Source organism: Barbatula barbatula (assembly GCF_947034865.1).
Source record: "Barbatula barbatula genome assembly, chromosome: 14".
NCBI lineage: Eukaryota > Metazoa > Chordata > Actinopteri > Cypriniformes > Nemacheilidae > Barbatula > Barbatula barbatula.
This window is the reverse complement of record NC_136777.1, coordinates 707757-725914: the sequence shown is the minus strand read 5'-3', so window position 1 is coordinate 725914 and position 18158 is coordinate 707757. Positions and strand designations below refer to the sequence as shown.

At 38.5% G+C, this 18158-nt stretch overlaps 4 protein-coding genes across 5 annotated transcripts in view; 2 read left to right on the top strand and 2 right to left on the bottom strand.

Annotated features, from left to right (window-relative positions):
• Nucleotides 1–338: 338 nt before the first annotated feature.
• On the bottom strand, nt 339–13553 carry pkz (protein kinase containing Z-DNA binding domains). Its single transcript, XM_079473183.1, has 12 exons — nt 13521–13553; nt 3525–4419; nt 3411–3446; nt 3201–3320; nt 2972–3085; nt 2795–2887; nt 2645–2707; nt 2236–2413; nt 2009–2149; nt 1759–1860; nt 1598–1660; nt 339–1522 (listed from the first exon to the last, which is right to left on the bottom strand). Exons 2-12 carry the CDS (start codon nt 3932–3934, stop codon nt 1400–1402), a joined length of 1443 nt encoding a protein of 480 aa, XP_079329309.1. The 5' UTR covers nt 3935–4419; nt 13521–13553; the 3' UTR covers nt 339–1399.
• On the top strand, nt 4837–7553 carry LOC306903876 (uncharacterized protein; the record flags this gene model as incomplete). The annotated part of the gene is made up of 5 exons (XM_079473416.1): nt 4837–5002; nt 6019–6692; nt 6821–6866; nt 7122–7213; nt 7439–7553. Exons 1-5 carry the CDS (start codon nt 4967–4969, stop codon nt 7551–7553), a joined length of 963 nt encoding a protein of 320 aa, XP_079329542.1. The 5' UTR covers nt 4837–4966.
• Nucleotides 8190–12995, bottom strand: LOC306903740 (uncharacterized protein). Its single transcript, XM_079473182.1, has 14 exons — nt 12956–12995; nt 12083–12332; nt 11739–11814; nt 11371–11618; nt 11189–11266; nt 11023–11093; nt 10811–10941; nt 10480–10677; nt 10236–10322; nt 9883–10136; nt 9335–9463; nt 9028–9168; nt 8838–8955; nt 8190–8716 (listed from the first exon to the last, which is right to left on the bottom strand). Exons 2-14 carry the CDS (start codon nt 12248–12250, stop codon nt 8499–8501), a joined length of 1917 nt encoding a protein of 638 aa, XP_079329308.1. The 5' UTR covers nt 12251–12332; nt 12956–12995; the 3' UTR covers nt 8190–8498.
• Nucleotides 13554–14277: 724 nt separating the features above from the next.
• LOC306903691 (phosphofurin acidic cluster sorting protein 2) overlaps nt 14278–18158 on the top strand; it is a 27391-nt gene continuing 23510 nt past the window's right edge. Inside the window, exon 1 of one of the 2 annotated variants that reach the window (XM_079473061.1) lies at nt 14278–14600. In XM_079473061.1, the coding sequence (XP_079329187.1) occupies nt 14380–14600 (221 nt within the window). In that variant the 5' untranslated portion in view covers nt 14278–14379. The remainder of the gene's footprint in view (nt 14601–18158) is intronic. The other variant, XM_079473060.1, reaches the window with a different exon arrangement.

Below are 18158 nucleotides of genomic sequence, written 5' to 3'. Positions count from 1 at the left end.
AAATATAAACATATTGCTTCCTTTGGAAAAATATTGATACTTTAAGTTTATTTTACTTTAGTATATATAAGCTTAATTTTAAGTGAAACAATTATAAACTTTGACAGTTACAACTGTTTTCTTCTGTGTACTGACTCTTCTAATACTTTTAGCTGATGAAAGTACAGTAAAGTATACTCTCGGTAATAAAATAAATCATTGTACGTTTTGTTTAAGTGAACTTTTGATGCCTAACATTGATATATTTTGGCACTCACACTCGTATTTTGTTATGTTCCTATTTGGGTACTTTATACCTGATTTTCAGAACTATGCCAATCAAATGACAAAAAACAACAAAGATTTGACTTCTATTTATTTTACATTATGTATTTGGCAGATGCTTGTATGCTTGTATCCAAAGTTTGTTTTTTAATTATGTGCAATCACTGGGAACGACCCCATGACCTTTGTGTTGCTAGCGCCATGCCCTAACCACTGAGACACAGGAAAGTTAACATAAATAGACGTAAAAGCTTTATTTTACATTTATGCATTTGGCTGACACTTACATAGCGACTTACATACATTTGTTTGTTTTTAAAATATGTGCAATCCTGGGATCGATCCCATGACCTTTGCGTTGCTAGCGCCATGCTCTAACCACTGAGCCCCAGGAAAGTGAACTTAAATACTTTATTTTACATTTATGCTTTTGGCAGACGCTTTTCTCCAAAACGACTTGCGTACATTTGTTTGTTTTTAAAATATGTGCAAACCCTGGGATCGATCCCATGACCTTTGCGTTGCTAGCGCCATGCTCTAACCACTGAGCCCCAGGAAAGTGAACTTAAATACTTTATTTTACATTTATGCTTTTGGCAGACGCTTTTCTCCAAAACGACTTGCGTACATTTGTTTGTTTTTAAAATATGTGCAAACCCTGGGATCGATCCCATGACCTTTGCGTTGCTAGCGCCATGCTCTAACCACTGAGCCCCAGGAAAGTGAACTTAAATACTTTATTTTACATTTATGCTTTTGGCAGACGCTTTTCTCCAAAACGACTTGCGTACATTTGTTTGTTTTTAAAATATGTGCAAACCCTGGGATCGACCCCATGACCTTGGCGTTGCTAGCGCCATGCTCTAACCACTGAGCCACAAGAAAAGCTGTCTTAATTTTACAGTGTTAAAGTTGTAAAAATACATGCCTGTTATCACATTCTGTAATAATGTACAGTATATTACTGAAGACGATGATTTTTCTTGCTCACACAAACACAATCTAACCACATATAACCTTTACGAAACCACTCCCCAAATTACGAATCATAGTGTCTGATGTGTTCAAATATCATTCAAACATTAACATTGTTTAAAACTTAATAGGGTCCTTTCAAACGGCAAAAAAGATCATCTTAAATAGTTTTCTGGCATAACATATGATTCATAGAGAAAAATCTGTCAAGGTTTTCTTTTATTGTAGTGGCACAGGGTCTGACATGCGGTGTGGGCGACAGCATCATTATGATGAATTTATGCTGTAAAAGAAACACATTCAAACTAAAGGCTGAGAAACTGTGTTTAAATTAAGATAAATTAATAAAGTTTATTACCTCAGTTGGATATTTGACGCAGAATCCTTCTGGACATTTTTGAATTCGCAAATCTGGCCAAAGCTGCAATCAAAAATGTTTTATAAATTCTTAAATGAAAAGCCACTCATATTTAAAAAAAATCTTATCACTGACTAGTTCTGTTAATGAACATTACTGACGTATGCTTTCTCCGAGACTGTAGACAACTCCCATAGCATCTCAAACCATATAAGTCCAAGGGGAAATATGTCTGTTTTTGCACCATAATTACTGTGAAGTTCCTAGAATAAACAAAACATTCTCTATTTTTGTAAAAATAAAACACACAAAGTACATACAATGTAAATATGACATTCCAGCTAAACATAAATCTGTCAATATATTTTACTTCATGTAAACTCAAGTACTGACTGTAAATGTACACAGTACCTGTTCAGGACTCATATACGACCGTGTTCCTCTTCCTTTTGTTCTATATATAGCAGCACCGTTGGGATTTGTCAGGGTCGCTGCAAGTCCAAAATCTCCAATTTTCACTTTGCCTTCAGCGCCAAACAATATGTTATCAGGCTAAAAAAAGAAGACATGAGTAAACTGAGTAATACAGCCATGAGAAATACAATAATGTAATTAAAATATAAGAGCAAATCAAATACCTTCAAGTCTCTGTGGATGAGATTTTGTGAATGAATGTATTCCACTCCACTGACAATTTCATGAAATATTTGATCTATTTCAATAATGGTCCTTTGTTCCTTCTTTTCATTGCGTATCCATGTTGTTAGTGTACCACGCTCACAGAACTCCATCTGAATAAACAAATACGTTGTGCTTCTGAAACAATGAAACATGTAACATTAATATAAAAAACAACTTTCATATCATCCATAAATGTACACACCAAAATAATATTCAGCTTTTTTAAATGACTTTTATATTGACAACAAATGTGTTGAATTAAAATGATCATATGCGCTTCATTCTGTGAACTAGTGACAAATTTCTCCCAAATTTGAAAAATCAATATAGATATAGCGAAGTCTATAAAAATCAAGTTGGCCTCACGGATTTGAAGGGTCTACACTCTCTTTTCTGTGTTTTTGTGATGGTTTAGCAGGAGATTCTGATCTGATGACAGGGAAACACAAGCATTAAAACAAAACAATTGTATACTACATACAAGAAACATTCAGAGAAGAATACTGCAGAACATACTCCGTTGATATACTCAGACTCTCCATTCCTGGTGAGTCATAATCACTTGTTTCTGTATAGGATCCCTTGAAGACTATTGAAGAATCTGATTGGCTTACAATTTGATAGAGAAAAGAATGTCATTATTGGCAGATAACAAACAAGTGTTCATATCAAAAGAGTTCGAAACTCGCGTACTCAGATGTGTCTTGACACGACTCCCAATCCTGAGAACTCGGCCAGCATGTGATGTAACGTACAATGTTTGTATGTTCTAATTTGGCTAAAGCCTTGACCTCAGCATCAGCATCACTGTTAAAAACAGACAAAAATATGATTCAAGTCTTAATTATTGCAGCACAAATATAACAAACTTTATGAAATATCAACTACAAAAACACTTCAGGTAAACGACCTGCAAACTTACCCAGTCAGTTTGACTTTCTTTACAGCATACATCTTGCCATCATATTTATGTTGAGCTTTATAAACACAACCATAGGCTCCTTTACCAAGTTTTCCAATGATATCGAAACACTTCGATAACCTAAAGATGATGTAAACATGTGTCACACATTTACTACACGTCAATGTCATTCTTAAAGTATCGTAGTAGAACAGAAACAAGTAGGCTTACACTGAATCTGAGACTGTGACGTCCCCAGACGCTTGACTGAAAAATAAGAACACGAATTAGAAATATACAGAGTATTTATTTAAATTGAAAGGATCAAAAACAACAAGCACAAACCTGTCTTGGTGGCCAGTACTAGTCCACTGGTTACTGTCAGTTTTCAGTACTTCACCCTTGTCCATCAGACTGTGCAGATGTTTATTGACAGTTTTTCTTGTCAGTCCGTGATCTCTGGCGATCTCATGAGCTTTCAAACCCGTTTTTCCTCCGGTTCTGACGATCTCACTCACTTTCTCAACAGTGTCAGTCTTCAGAACCGGTCTGGGATCATCTGGCGTCTCCATTAGATCCCAGATAGGAGGTGTTCCGTCGTTCTTTTTTACTCGTTTTGACTTCTCTAAATCGTACAAGTGTTTGTTTGCTACGCTTCTGCTCACCGCAAGAGCTTTACAAATTTTCAAAGCGGTATCTTTACCATTTCTCCTCAGGTGGTCGATGATTCTCTCTTCCATTTCACCGTTAGACATTTTTCCGAATGACTTTAAATGTAGAAATACAGACTGTTGATGCTCCTCTGGTCTGTGTTTAGTGCGGACTGTTAAGGTGTTTATATACCGGCCGGTCTTAACTTTCGGTTTCGGTTCTTTAGCAGAACGTGGATATAACGCCCTTTAACTTTACCTCACTCTCAGTTTCGTGACGTCACCGAAATAAATCTCAGTCACTTGACAAAGTTTATTTATTATTGTTGAGCATTAACAGAAAGCGAAAGTTTAATGAGTCTTTTTACACGTGTGATGTTACTATAAGTAGCACAATATTCTCTTTCTTGTCCAACTTACCAATCACATGACATGAACGAAGTTAAAACAGAGCTTTAATTCAAAACGGCATTCAGTTGTTTACATCACTTAATTACAGTCGGACGTTTAACAATTTTATCATAAAACTGTTGTGAGACACGAAACTTTTAGCTCAGTACTTACTTACATCTCCCACCATCACCACACAACTATGGGGTCAGATTTGTTTCATTATTCTGAATAAATAAACTACGATTCGCAAATAAATATAGAGAGTTTCACAAATTTTTTTTAAATCCACATATGCACAAAAAGCGAACCATAAATATATGTTAGACGTTCCACAAAAATAAATGCAATTCACAAATAAATACAATGAGATTTGCAAATAAAAATTATTAACAAATGTATTTTAATGATATTTATTTGTAGATCGCTTTCTTCACATTTGTGGATCGCTTTCTGCACATTTGTGGATTGCTTTCTGCGCATTTGTGGATCAGTGCACGCATTTGTGGATCAGTGCACGCATTTGTGGATGGCTCTCTGTGCATTTGTGGATTTTGAAACATTCCTAACGTCAAGACGTGCGCACAATCCACAAATAGGTGGACTCCGCCCACTATCTACTCGAGGCAATCGGACAGCGGTCTCACGGTGCTGACCAATCGCGGCACGTTTCCCCTACGACCAATCACGTTTTGATTTACAATGCAGGGCGGGAACTCAAGCTGAAGCCGTCTCGCACTCACATAGATGCTCAAAATGGCGGAGCGGGAAGAATCACGACAGGTGAGTCTTGTTAGTCATTCAACAACAGACTTGTAACATCCAAAAATTAACAAGCACCAGTATTGGCTGTGATTTTATATCTAGTGACAGTAAGTAAGTATTTCGCGAAAAGATTTGCTCTGCGACTGTTCCATATTAGCATCGATGTAAGACATAGAAGTAGCGATGGGTAATACTCTTCTGTTATGTAAGTTAAAATATTGTTTTAATTTGTTTTTACCTGTGTTTATACATGTATTTTGTGATTTGGCAATATTGTAATATTTACAGTCATGTCAATAAAGCTATTTGAATTGAATTGAATTGTAAATGTGCAGTTGGGTAATTTGTTTGATATTGATGTACCGTTAGAAAATTTAAATAAACTTGCATTAACTATTAACTTAAGTAAACATTTCTACAAGTTTGTTTCAAATGGGGGTAATCAAAGCCTGTACGTTTTATAGCACATTACATGACAGTCAAGTAACTAAAGTTTAAAAAAAACGACACCATGCACTTGATTGTCCTTGATACTGTCTCTTATTTTCCTACAAAGAGCAAAATTATTTTCCTTGTTGAAATTGGCGACACTATGGCCCTGTTTCACAGAGACGGATTGTCTCAATCAAGGGCTAAACCTTAGTTAAATTGATATTTATGTCGCTTTTATAAAAATGCCTTAAAATATATTAGTGCCATTGTAATGTATTCTAACATATTTCTGGGCAAGTCATATTCTGTAAAGACAGGTCAAACATTCATTTTAGTCTGGGACTAGCCTTAAGCCTTGTCTGTGAAACCTTTGATATCAAAGTGTCCTTTAATTCTTGGGACATTTTAAGTACAAAGCTCTAGAATACCAGAATCTGTGAATCCACCACTGATCTATAATAGTCCATATAACAAAGGTTATTATAAATCAAACCTTTTTTGTATTTGTCTATTTGATTATGTTAACCAGTTATGCTTATATCTTATTTTGATCATACCTTGTTATATTGAATAACTGTTCTGTTTATGTAAATGCATTGTAGGAGTCTGTGAGAGAACAAGTTCTTCGAAGACTACTTTCAAGAGTGACTTATGCACTGGAACACCCACCGCTGGACATTGAATATTTGCAATTTGTTTGTCATCAAGAAATGCCCTTAATTTCTGCCATGTCAGCAAACATTGGAATTTCAGAGGACTTAGTCAGAAGTTTGATGAATTTGGATTCTCTTATTCAGCAGCACAAAGAAGCCCAGCAGGTGGCAACTGTAGTGGAGATTGAGAGACCAGATGGATGTGGACGTCCAAGAATGCATATATCCGAGGACAGATTAGTTTACTTTCTGAAGCTTGGAATACCTCAGGAAAGCATCAGTAAAATTTTAGGTGTCTCTCGTACAACACTCTATCGGCGGATGAGTGAATGTAACTTGTCAGTTTCATCACTCTACAGTAGTTGTACGGATGAAGAGCTAGATTCCTTGGTGTCTGAAGTCAAGAGTACTATGCCAAACATAGGGTACAGGGTTGTCAGAGGAGCCCTCATTGCTAAAGGATTCCGAGTGCAGTGGGACAGAATATATGCATCCATGCGTCGTGTTGATGGTCTTGGTGTTCTTTCACGAATGTCCCAGCTTGGTTGTGTTGCCCGACGAACTTATTCGGTTCCATATCCCAAGTATCTATATCATATAGACACAAACCACAAGCTCATAAGGTAATGCCAACTTCAACTGTAGAACACATGTATTTATGTGTAAAATGTGATGCTTTGGCTGCATTTTATTTTCATATGATATTGTAGTTGTTTTCTAACTTGCCCTGATATTTTCACCTTTGATTTAGATACAACATGGTTATCTTTGGGGGTGTAGATGGATATTCAAGAAAGGTAAGACATCTCAACCTTAGAACTGTATTCTAAATATGCATTCTATAATTTGTGCTGGAAACCAGTCACTGTACACCGTCAGGAAAAATTAAACAAAAGATGACAATGGCCTGGAACCCTTTAAAAAGGCCTAACGGTACATATAATATGCAGATATGTATACATTTGGTACAAATATTTACCTACTAATGTGCACCCTCTAGGCGCAAAGGTGTACTTAAAGGCTTTTGTGCTTTTTTTTTTTCCTTTTTTCAGATCATGTACTTACGCATTGCAGACAACAATCGCTCTGAAACAATGCTTGGATTTTTCAATGAGGCAGTTGAAGAGTATGGTTATCCCCTGAGGTAAGGTTTAATCAAGTTTTACAGACACTTAATGTTTCCTCGACAGATTTGCTTCTTAAAACCAGTAGTGCTTTTGATACTTACACAATTGATACACAAATAATAGTGCCTGAGGAATGTCACTGGTGTTTTTTTTATACCTGCAAGTTACAATAATTTGACTATGGTATTAGACATCTAATCTGGTTACCTATCAGATTTAGAATTCAACATTTTATTTTTCAGAGTGCGTGGAGATCACGGTGGAGAAAATGTAGGTGTGGCGCGGCTGATGTTTTCAACACGAGGAACAGAGAATGCAAGCTTCATTGCTGGCAAAAGTGTGCACAATCAGCGGTAATTGTACCACTCCCCTTCTCACCATATAGTTCTGAGATACTAGTCATAAAATTTTTACAGACCATGTGAATCATAATTTTTATACTGCGTTTTACCAGGATTGAGCGCCTTTGGCGAGACGTTCGGATGTGTGTCACTGGAGTGTATTATGACATTCTACATCGGCTTGAGGACTGTGGATATCTTGATATAAGCAACTTCACCCACCTTTTTTGCTGTCATTATGTTTTTTTACCACGCATACAAGCAAGCCTCAATGCTTTCAGGGATGCTTGGGATAACCATTCCTTGAGGACCGAGAACAACCTGACCCCAAATCAGCTGTGGGAAGTTGGGCAGTATCAGAATCCAATAAGTAACCCTGAGGTAATTTCCTTAACCCTGAAATGCATTACTGTGTATTTTCTTGTTGTTCCACTTTCTCTAGACAGGTACACCTTCCAATTTTCACTGTGGTAGATATATACTGTATGTTAAAGGTAGAGTCTAAAAATAACCAAAACGATATTTTTTGTTATAGACATATTTTCCAAACTCTGCTGCAGCTGAACATGGAGATGTTGAGGCTGATCACTTTGGGGTCAATGTGCCTGCAATTCAAATGTTGCAACTCACAAATGAGCAAATTGAGCATCTTGTATCACAGATAGACCCACTACAGGAGTCTGATTTATTTGGAGTTGACGTATACCTTCAGACGCTCACGTTTGTACAGAATTTGGTTGCAGGTTAGCTTGAACACTTGTATGTATAACATTTCACTTAATTTGAACAATGCAATCAAAGTGCTTATTTAGTATTTACTGCATGTTAAAACAGGACAGTACGACATTTCTAACATGTGCAATTAAATTCAATGATTTTGGAACATCAAGAACCTTGAATAAGATTTCTTCAGTCAAAACTAACTGAGTAAGAACATCATCAGAATCGTATTGTGAAAGTGTTATACCAATCCAAAACCAGTAGATGCTGTGTTTGCACAAGCTTGCAAAGTAGAAGAAAACTCATCCATTGTTATTATGTCAGCAGGAAGCATTAGGGTCCTGCTGCAGGTGGAAGCCTTGAAGAATTTTCCCTTGCACACTTTAACCTGCAAACTGTTAGATGGAACCTCCCATCCAGTCCAAAATGACATAAGATTCTGCAGCTGGTCTGAGGTGGCTGTATAGAGAATTACAAAGTTTATATAAACACATCTCTAATACTATTACAAGACATTACATCAAATTACAAAATTATGAATAGTATTAATAGCAGCAACTTCACTGAAAAGGTAACTTACCTTTCTGAATATATTCCCGAAGAAATGTAATTTGACGAGTGACAATTTCAGGGTGCAAAATGTCATCATCATCGTCATCAGAATCGGGAACAGGCCAAGCAATGTGCTGAATAATGACCTACAAATAAAATGTAAAACTCAAACACTTTATAAGAGATAGAACTTGTGTCTAATCAGGTAAAGGATATACCTCTGGACCATACTGAACTTCACATGCCCTTGGGAAGACGACTTGAATTACATCTTCTCGTGCTGTGATCAATGGCCAAACCTTGGTTTCTTTGATTCCACGCCTCAGCTGCTTTACTTGACATTTAGTCCTGTACAAAACCTAAGGAAAAGTATACTTTAAAGATAGTGAATGGACTTGCTTAAATTACACATATCTGGGATTTACTAAATCTGACTGAGGAACAGCAGTGTTTTATAACATTAATGAACAGTCCAAATGACAACAAAACAAATCAAGTAGCTTATTAAAAGATTCAGACACTCACAGCTTGTTGCAGCAACCTATTGAACAGCCATTTCCGGTGGTGTTCAGAAAACCCAGGAAGGTCCCATGACCCTGCAAGTCTGGTAACTTCCTCCTCTTCCTCTTCAGAGAGGTTTTGGTTACCTTGCAACTAATAAAAACATTTAATTTAACAACATTCCAAAAGCATACAACTACACTGCTTTATTTTAATTACCATCAAGAACCTCAACTTCAGATAATTCTGTTTACTTTTGGTTTTAAGTTAAGAAACCACATTTAAATGTCACGGACATTTAATTTGGTCAAAATACATATTTACATAAAATTTTTGTCAAAGTGATTTGCAGCATACTGGTTGCTGGGTGTTATTAGTTTCAAGCGGTTGCTATCTGAGGATAATAACCCTTGGAATGTCGGAAGTGGTCAATCAGAATCATGTATTTCAGAGCGCAGTGTAATAAAGCCTTTTTTTATAGTTTGAAAAATATATGTACTGTATAATATGTACTCTGTAAGTTGAGATGTTTCTTAAATACAAGTAAATAGACAGAAATGTTTAGCACCTACCAGTTGGATGGTATGCCTCTGTTCCAAATCTGGACAATCTTCTAGTTTAATCTCTGCAGTCTCGATGGGACCACCAATCAACACGTGAACTATGGCTGGACTAATTCCAGGAACCAAAGGCCCACCATGAAGAAAGGAGTGGCCTATCATGCGCCCAGCAACCACAAATAAGTCACTATCAATCAGAGTTTGACTGCAACATGGAACAAGGTGATCCTGTTCACCCTCAAACAGGAGTGTTACATCTGCTATGCCTGAAAAGGAATTCAAATGTGTTAAAGATAAATTCTTTATCTTTTTTCCATAAATTAAGACAGTAAAGTTTAAAACATTTCCAATAACACCATGAATACCAAAATTCAGTGAAAAGCCAGTCCTCAGCTTTTCAACAGCCATACTCAGGAGATGTCTATTGACCCCATCACCAATGGCTGCATCTCCTGTAAAATGTTTTAAATTAATTTCAATGAGGATACATTATTAAAGATGGCATGAAAGAACATAGCAACAAATGTAAAACAACAGAGAAATGTTTGGATTACAAAATCTATAAATCTGCTAATTACCATATTAAAAAAAGTACATATTACAATATACCTTGTAATATGCATTTTAGTGGAGCAGCCCAGTTGATTCCCTTTGCCTTATAGAAAGATAATATGGCTCTGTCTTGGTCTTCAGGGCTATCTTTCAAATCTAGATAAAAACGCAGTGGCTTTTCCTTGCTCTGTTCTCTCAGCACAGTCCTGCAGAACAGCAGAGATGCTTTGCGTGGATCTACAATCCTCATCCATTCTATCAGGAAGTGAAATAATCAATAAAATAATCAGATCAGCCATTCTTGCATGAACAATAATAAAATAACCCCTTAGGTTATTTTGTTTTTATTGATAAGAATAGTACAATAAATGTTACCCTTCAAATGTACCTTTCTTTGCCTGTTCAAAGATGAAGGACCTCTCCAATGATCCAGATGATTCCACTCCTGATGATGATGATGGTCCAGGAAGATCTTCAGTCTGATAGGGACTGCCATTTGTGTCATCCCTTGGACTATTTCTTATTTAAAAAACAAAAGTAAATCTCAGATGTTCATTTTTCAAGTTTATTAATTTTGAAAACTATCTTAAGTATTACTACCTGTCAATGCATAAATTAACATGGGTCTGGAGAAAATCAGTCAGTATAGTTGTCTGGCAAATGGGGCAAGTCTGTAAAAACACACATTTAGGAAAGGTTATTGCACTCAATATGAAAACACTGATGTAACGTTTTTTTCTTTAGGAATATCTGAAATAATAACTACCCCAAATGTCTCTTCAGCATCTGTGACCTGAACATCATCAGGAGGAGTATCCTCTTCTATAATCTCAGAGTCTGCTTTCTATTTCACAGGTTGCATGAATTAATTGTTTAATGCTCTAATTTTCATTAAAAAAATTCATATAATTTAATGAAAACAGTCAAATGAAGAATGAAATTACTTACTGAACATTCCTGTACGTGTAAAGCCAACATCTGAAGAGGCATTTTCTGGCCACAAGAGACACAGTCGGCTTGGGGCATTTTAGAGAATTCAGGAGCATCATAGGGTAGAGGATCTGTGGAAAGTGCTTCCTGGATTGGAACCAAGTAAAGCACATTTTTCCCATTGTTGGAGGCAGATTTTAGTGCCCGCAAAGTGTAGCCCTCTGCATCAGTTAGAATCATTGACAGTTTTCGGCGCCCACTTCCACCTTTTTGAACAGAATGTAAATACAGTAATATCAGTATCACTTTTTTGGGGGGCGTGTTTTTATTATTTAGATAATTTTATCACATTGTAATATGTTCACATCTAATTCTCAAATGTGTACCTGTGGCTTTGTAAAACATCCAGCTTCTCTTCAGACATTTTAACTTTGGAAACTCTTCCTCCAACTGATCAAAAATCTAATGAACATATAATAAATGACTATTGTCATTTTTCTTAATAAATGATAATTTACTCAAACAATGTTTTTAATACACTGAATAATTCAGCAAGAAAACATTTCATTACTAAAAAAACATTACTATTGCTTGAAGTGTTCATGTCAAAAAGCCAAAGTATATAATTGGACCATCTGATACTTTATGTGATGCTTTATTATCTGTGGGGACAATCTTCAGGTTTTTTTATTAATTGATCATGTGCAGCACGTTTGTTTAATCATCTTACCTCATCATGTTTAGCAGATTCTGTAAAAGTGACAAGCCTCTTGCCAAGTCCAGCATGTGCGAGCACAAGCTCCTCTGAACTAGTTGGTGTTAATTTGGGCGTGTTTGAAGCAGCGGGTTCAGATAAGACATAAATCTGTAGTTCGGTTGTTTTGATCCGTGGAACCATGTGTGTTGGCTGTGAAACAAACCGTCTTTTGCCTTTGCCTCTTGTATGGTCACCACTAGAATTGAAAAAGGCAGGAAATTGCCTAAAAATGCAAAACAACAATTACTAGTGGCTTCTGTCAAACAGTAAAAGCTAATGAAAGCGGTTTAGGTGGGAGACTGCACAACAAAAAACAAGAATATTCTCCCTCTATGGGCCAAACCTTTTCAGAGCATGATTCACCCTAGCGTCTGAGGAGAGGTTGGATGAGGGAAAAGAAACAGAGGGAGAGGGGATATGTGCCTGTGGGGGATTGGATGTGGGGCGGCCCGGAGTTAGATCCTTTGCAATTATCTGCACTAAAGCCCGAGCTGCGCTTTCCACTTGTGCAGAAAGTTCCTGCACAAACAGTCACAAAATCTTAATAGGATCATACGGAGTCGCCATTACATTAACATGTAATGATGAAACAATTAGTTAGTAGGCTACTAGTTCTCAGGCCTTCGAAAAAACCTATTGGAAACATGGTAAATAATTTCTACCTACCTAGCTAGCTATACGTAACAAATACGAACATGGCAAGAACACTACTTAATGCCGCCTTCACGTTCTCACGGATTTAGTTGCAATCCGGGTTGAAGTAGGTATAATCGAATTTCCGAGAGCACGTGTGAAGGCAGCATAATTGTAGCCAGTGATTTGTGTTGAATGACTAACAAGACTCACCTGTCGTGATTCTTCCCGCTCCGCCATTTTGAGCATCTATGTGAGTGCGAGACGGCTTCAGCTTGAGTTCCCGCCCTGCATTGTAAATCAAAACGTGATTGGTCGTAGGGGAAACGTGCCGCGATTGGTCAGCACCGTGAGACCGCTGTCCGATTGCCTCGAGTAGATAGTGGGCGGAGTCCACCTATTTGTGGATTGTGCGCACGTCTTGACGTTAGGAATGTTTCAAAATCCACAAATGCACAGAGAGCCATCCACAAATGCGTGCACTGATCCACAAATGCGCAGAAAGCAATCCACAAATGTGCAGAAAGCGATCCACAAATGTGAAGAAAGCGATCTACAAATAAATATCATTAAAATACATTTGTTAATAATTTTTATTTGCAAATCTCATTGTATTTATTTGTGAATTGCATTTATTTTTGTGGAACGTCTAACATATATTTATGGTTCGCTTTTTGTGCATATGTGGATTTAAAAAAAATTTGTGAAACTCTCTATATTTATTTGCGAATCGTAGTTTATTTATTCAGAATAATGAAACAAATCTGACCCCATACACAACTGATCATTGACGAGACGCGTCGCGCGCTCTGCTGGTCGTGGTAGTAACTCCCGCCTTCTTTCGTTTCATTGGCTATTCGCTTCCTCGTTCTTTCATTTGATTGGCCAGCTCACTCATTTTGACGTATGCCGCTGCTGAGCAGGTCTCTGATCGTGGTACACAATTTTCGTAATTCACTATTAGGTTCCAAAATTAAATACTTTTTACAAAATTCATGTTTTTTTATTGTTAATTACAATTAATATAAATTATACTGCAGTTGGTTTGTTTTGATTTTGCAAAACCAACACAATAACACACAAAAAAAACACGAAAAACATGATTTTATCAAATTTCTGAAACAAACTCTTCATTTGCGTTTTTACCAAATTCTTTCACACGGAATGCACACATTTATTACACGGACTTCATACCAAGATCCGGAATAATTTAAACTGCAGTTGGTTTGTTTTTTTATTTGATAATAACAAAAAAATACAGCTAACCAACACAATAACACGCCACAAAAACACGATAACATAATAAAAAACATGATTTTATTTCATTTCCGAACCAAACTCTTTACCACATTTTTTCACACGCACTACATACCAAGACTCATTACATTCATTCCAACGCGTCTGAAGTGAATTATAAACATTATTTCCTTCCACCCTTAGGACAATTATTAATGTTTGGTTTAAACATAATAAAATATTAGTAATCTTTTTGATGACGACGCCCTCTACAGGCCACTGTCTACCGCACAAGCTCCGCCCTCATCTGCTCCAGTGACTCTGATTCATGTTCACAGAGAGCGCTGGTGGATCAGATCAGATCGGATCAGATGCGCTAGAGGAGTCGGACAGCTGAGGTGATGATGGCGGCAGCGCTAGAGAGAGGAGGGCTTCGGGCTGCCTTCCTGAACCCGGGCATCGGCGGAGGAGCGGCTCCGGCGGCAGCGTGCGGTGGAGGGGCTGTATCCGCGGCCGGGGCGCTGGTGTGCGGCTCGGCGGGCTCCGGGTCCACGCAGGTCCCCATGAACCTCTTCGCCACCTGGGAGATCGACCGCTCATCGTCCCCGAGCTGTGTGCCCAGGTCTGTGTGTGTGTGTGTGTGTGTGTGTGTGTGTGTGTGTGTGTGTGTGTGTGTGTGTGTGTGTGTGTGTGTGTGTGTGTGTGCGCGCGCGTGTGTGTGTGTGTGTGCGTGTGTGTGTGTAGGAGTGGTCTTGTTTGTGAAAACCCGACATCACGTATATTGTGGGGAGCAGACAGTGATCACCTCGAGGGAAAATGATTAATAAACAAAATAAATGATGATGATTTGAAGTGTAAAGATGCAGAAGGTGTCTGTGAGGGTTTGGTTATGGGCTGTGGTTAAGGGTAGGAGATATAAAAGGTTAGTGTAAAAACAATAGAAGTCCCCACGAAGATACCAAAACAAACTATGTGTGTGTGAGAATGTGTGTCAGAGAGAGAGAGAGAGAGAGAGAGAGTGGTGTGTGTGTGTGTGTGTTATTGATGTTTGTGTTTATTTATCTCTCATCACTGTTCTGATGGTCAACGATAAGGAACATCTGATCAGTAAACTTTAGCCATAATAATAATATCAATGATTTGATGTTGTTTTTGTTTTTATTTGTTCTAAGACTCAAATGCTCTATTTCTATTTCTAACTGGTTAAAAACGACGTCAAACTATATTTAACATGCATCACATCTTTGAATGCTGAATCGATGTCACACCGTTTCTGTAAACCTGACTCTCTTTTTCATTCTCTTCTTCATCATCATCTGTTAGTTCTTAATATGGGGAATTCCAGAATGGACTCACACCCGTTATAATCCCTTTGGTTTCTCATGATGTTTGGTCGTGTTGTTCCTCCACCCTTTATTTGGAGAGTGAGAGACAGTCCGGTGTTCGGTGTCCTGCAGATGTTTGGAGAGCGTTTCCTCCAGATGTCTTCTATATAACACGCTGTTTTCAGTGGTGACGTCTCTTGTTTAAGTGTCCGTCGGTGATGTTTTCAGACATCTGCAAGCTTTAGGTGCTGAGAGACATGATGGGATGAAGAGCAGAGAGATGTCGTCTCTGTATGTGTGTCAGTGAGTACAGTGTTGTGAGTTGTGTAGATGTGTGAGAGGTCACCTGCATGAGGCAGCAGTGGTGCGGGTCCATTTATCAGCTCTGACCCAGATGTGTCCCTGCGCTCTTCGCTCGCACTGTTCCACTTTATCATCTCTGCAGCTTCAGCAGCGGAGGGCAGGGTGTGTGTGTTTGTGTTAAAGTGTGTGTGTGTGGGTATTTGCTTGTTTGTGTTAAAGTGTGTGTGTGTGTGAGAGTTTATGTGTAAGAGTTTGTGTGTGTGTGTGAGAGTTTGTGTGTTTCTGTGAGAGAGAGTTTGTGTGTGTCTGTGAGAGAGAGTTTGTGTGTGTCTGTGTGTGTGTCTGTGTGTGAGAGTTTGTTTGTGTGTCTGTGAGAGAGAGTTTGTGTGTGTGTGAGAGAGTTTTTGTGTAAGAGTTTGTGTGTTTCTGTGAGAGAGAGTTTGTGTGTTTCTGTGAGAGAGAGTTTGTGTGTGTCTGTGAGAGAGAGTTTGTGTGTGTCTGTGTGTGTGTCTGTGTGTGAGAGTTTGTTTGTGTGTCTGTGAGAGAGAGTTTGTGTGTGTGTGTGTGTGTGTGTGTGACTGTGTGTGAGAGTTTGTTTGTGTGTCTGTGAGAGAGAGTTTGTGTGTGTGTGAGAGAGTTTTTGTGTGTGTGAAAGAGTTTGTGTGTGAGAGTGTGTGTGTGTCTGTTTGTGTTTGTCTGTGTGTGAGAGTTTGTGTGTGTCTGTGAGAGAGAGTTTGTGTGTGTCTGTGTGTGAGAGTTTGTGTGTGTCTGTGAGAGAGAGTTTGTGTTTGTCTGTGTGTGAGAGTTTGTGTGTGTGTGAGAGTTTATGTGTAAGAGTTTGTGTGTTTCTGTGAGAGAGAGTTTGTGTGTTTCTGTGAGAGAGAGTTTGTGTGTTTCTGTGAGAGAGAGTTTGTGTGTGTCTGTGAGAGAGAGTTTGTGTGTGTCTGTGTGTGTGTCTGTGTGTGAGAGTTTGTTTGTGTGTCTGTGAGAGAGAGTTTGTGTGTGTGTGTGTGTGTGTGTGACTGTGTGTGAGAGTTTGTTTGTGTGTCTGTGAGAGAGAGTTTGTTTGTGTGTCTGTGAGAGAGAGTTTGTGTGTGTGTGAGAGAGTTTTTGTGTGTGTGAAAGAGTTTGTGTGTGAGAGTGTGTGTGTGTGTGTCTGTTTGTGTTTGTCTGTGTGTGAGAGTTTGTGTGTGTCTGTGAGAGAGAGTTTGTGTGTGTCTGTGTGTGAGAGTTTGTGTGTGTCTGTGAGAGAGAGTTTGTGTTTGTCTGTGTGTGAGAGTTTGTGTGTGTGTGAGAGTTTATGTCTGTGTGTGAGAGTTTGTTTGTGTGTCTGTGAGAGAGAGTTTGTGTGTGTCTGTGTGTGTGTCTGTGTGTGAGAGTTTGTGTTTGTCTGTGTGTGAGAGTTTGTTTGTGTGTCTGTGAGAGAGAGTTTGTGTGTGTGTGAGAGAGTTTTTGTGTGTGTGAAAGAGTTTGTGTGTGAGAGTTTGTGTGTGTGTGTCTGTTTGTGTTTGTCTGTGTGTGAGAGTTTGTGTGTGTCTGTGAGAGAGAGTTTGTGTGTGTCTGTGAGAGAGAGTTTGTGTTTGTCTGTGTGTGAGAGTTTGTGTGTGTGTCTGTGAGAGAGAGTTTGTGTGTGTCTGTGTGTGTGTCTGTGTGTGAGAGTTTGTTTGTGTGTCTGTGAGAGAGAGTTTGTGTGTGTCTGTGTGTGAGAGTTTGTGTGTGTGTCTGTGAGAGAGAGTTTGTGTGTGTCTGTGTGTGATAGTTTGTGTGTGTCTGTGAGAGAGAGTTTGTGTGTGTCTGTGTGTGAGAGTTTGTGTGTGTCTGTGAGAGAGAGTTTGTGTTTGTCTGTGTGTGAGAGTTTGTGTGTGTGTGAGAGTTTATGTCTGTGTGTGAGAGTTTGTTTGTGTGTGTGTGTGTGTGTGTGAGAGAGTTTGTGTGTGTCTGTGTGTGATAGTTTGTGTGTGTCTGTGAGAGAGAGTTTGTGTGTGTCTGTGTGTGAGAGTTTGTGTGTGTGTCTGTGAGAGAGAGTTTGTGTGTGTCTGTGTGTGATAGTTTGTGTGTGTCTGTGAGAGAGCGTTTGTGTGTGTCTGTGTGTGAGAGTTTGTGTATGTCTGTGTGTGTGTCTGTGTGTGAGAGTTTGTGTGTGTCTGTGTGTGAGAGTTTGTTTGTGTGTCTGTGAGAGAGAGTTTGTGTGTGTCTGTGTGTGAGAGTTTGTGTGTGTGTCTGTGAGAGAGAGTTTGTGTGTGTCTGTGTGTGATAGTTTGTGTGTGTCTGTGAGAGAGAGTTTGTGTGTGTCTGTGTGTGAGAGTTTGTGTGTGTCTGTGAGAGAGAGTTTGTGTGTGTCTGTGTGTGAGAGTTTGTGTGTGTCTGTGAGAGAGAGTTTGTGTTTGTCTGTGTGTGAGAGTTTGTGTGTGTGTGAGAGTTTATGTCTGTGTGTGAGAGTTTGTTTGTGTGTCTGTGAGAGAGAGTTTGTGTGTGTCTGTGTGTGTGTCTGTGTGTGAGAGTTTGTTTGTGTGTCTGTGAGAGAGAGTTTGTGTGTGTCTGTGTGTGAGAGT

Coding starts and splice junctions, on each gene's coding strand:
- pkz (XM_079473183.1), bottom strand. CDS start 3,934: ATGTCTAACGGTGAAATGGAAGAGAGAATCATCGACCACCTGAGGAGA. Junction 3,086..3,200: donor AAGAAAGTCAAACTGACTGG/GTAAGTTTGCAG, acceptor TGTTTTTAACAG/TGATGCTGATGCTGAGGTCA. Junction 2,150..2,235: donor TCATCCACAGAGACTTGAAG/GTATTTGATTTG, acceptor TTCTTTTTTTAG/CCTGATAACATATTGTTTGG.
- LOC306903740 (XM_079473182.1), bottom strand. CDS start 12,250: ATGGTTCCACGGATCAAAACAACCGAACTACAGATTTATGTCTTATCT. Junction 10,323..10,479: donor ACTAAAATGCATATTACAAG/GTATATTGTAAT, acceptor AACATTTTACAG/GAGATGCAGCCATTGGTGAT. Junction 10,137..10,235: donor TGGCTTTTCACTGAATTTTG/GTATTCATGGTG, acceptor ATTCCTTTTCAG/GCATAGCAGATGTAACACTC.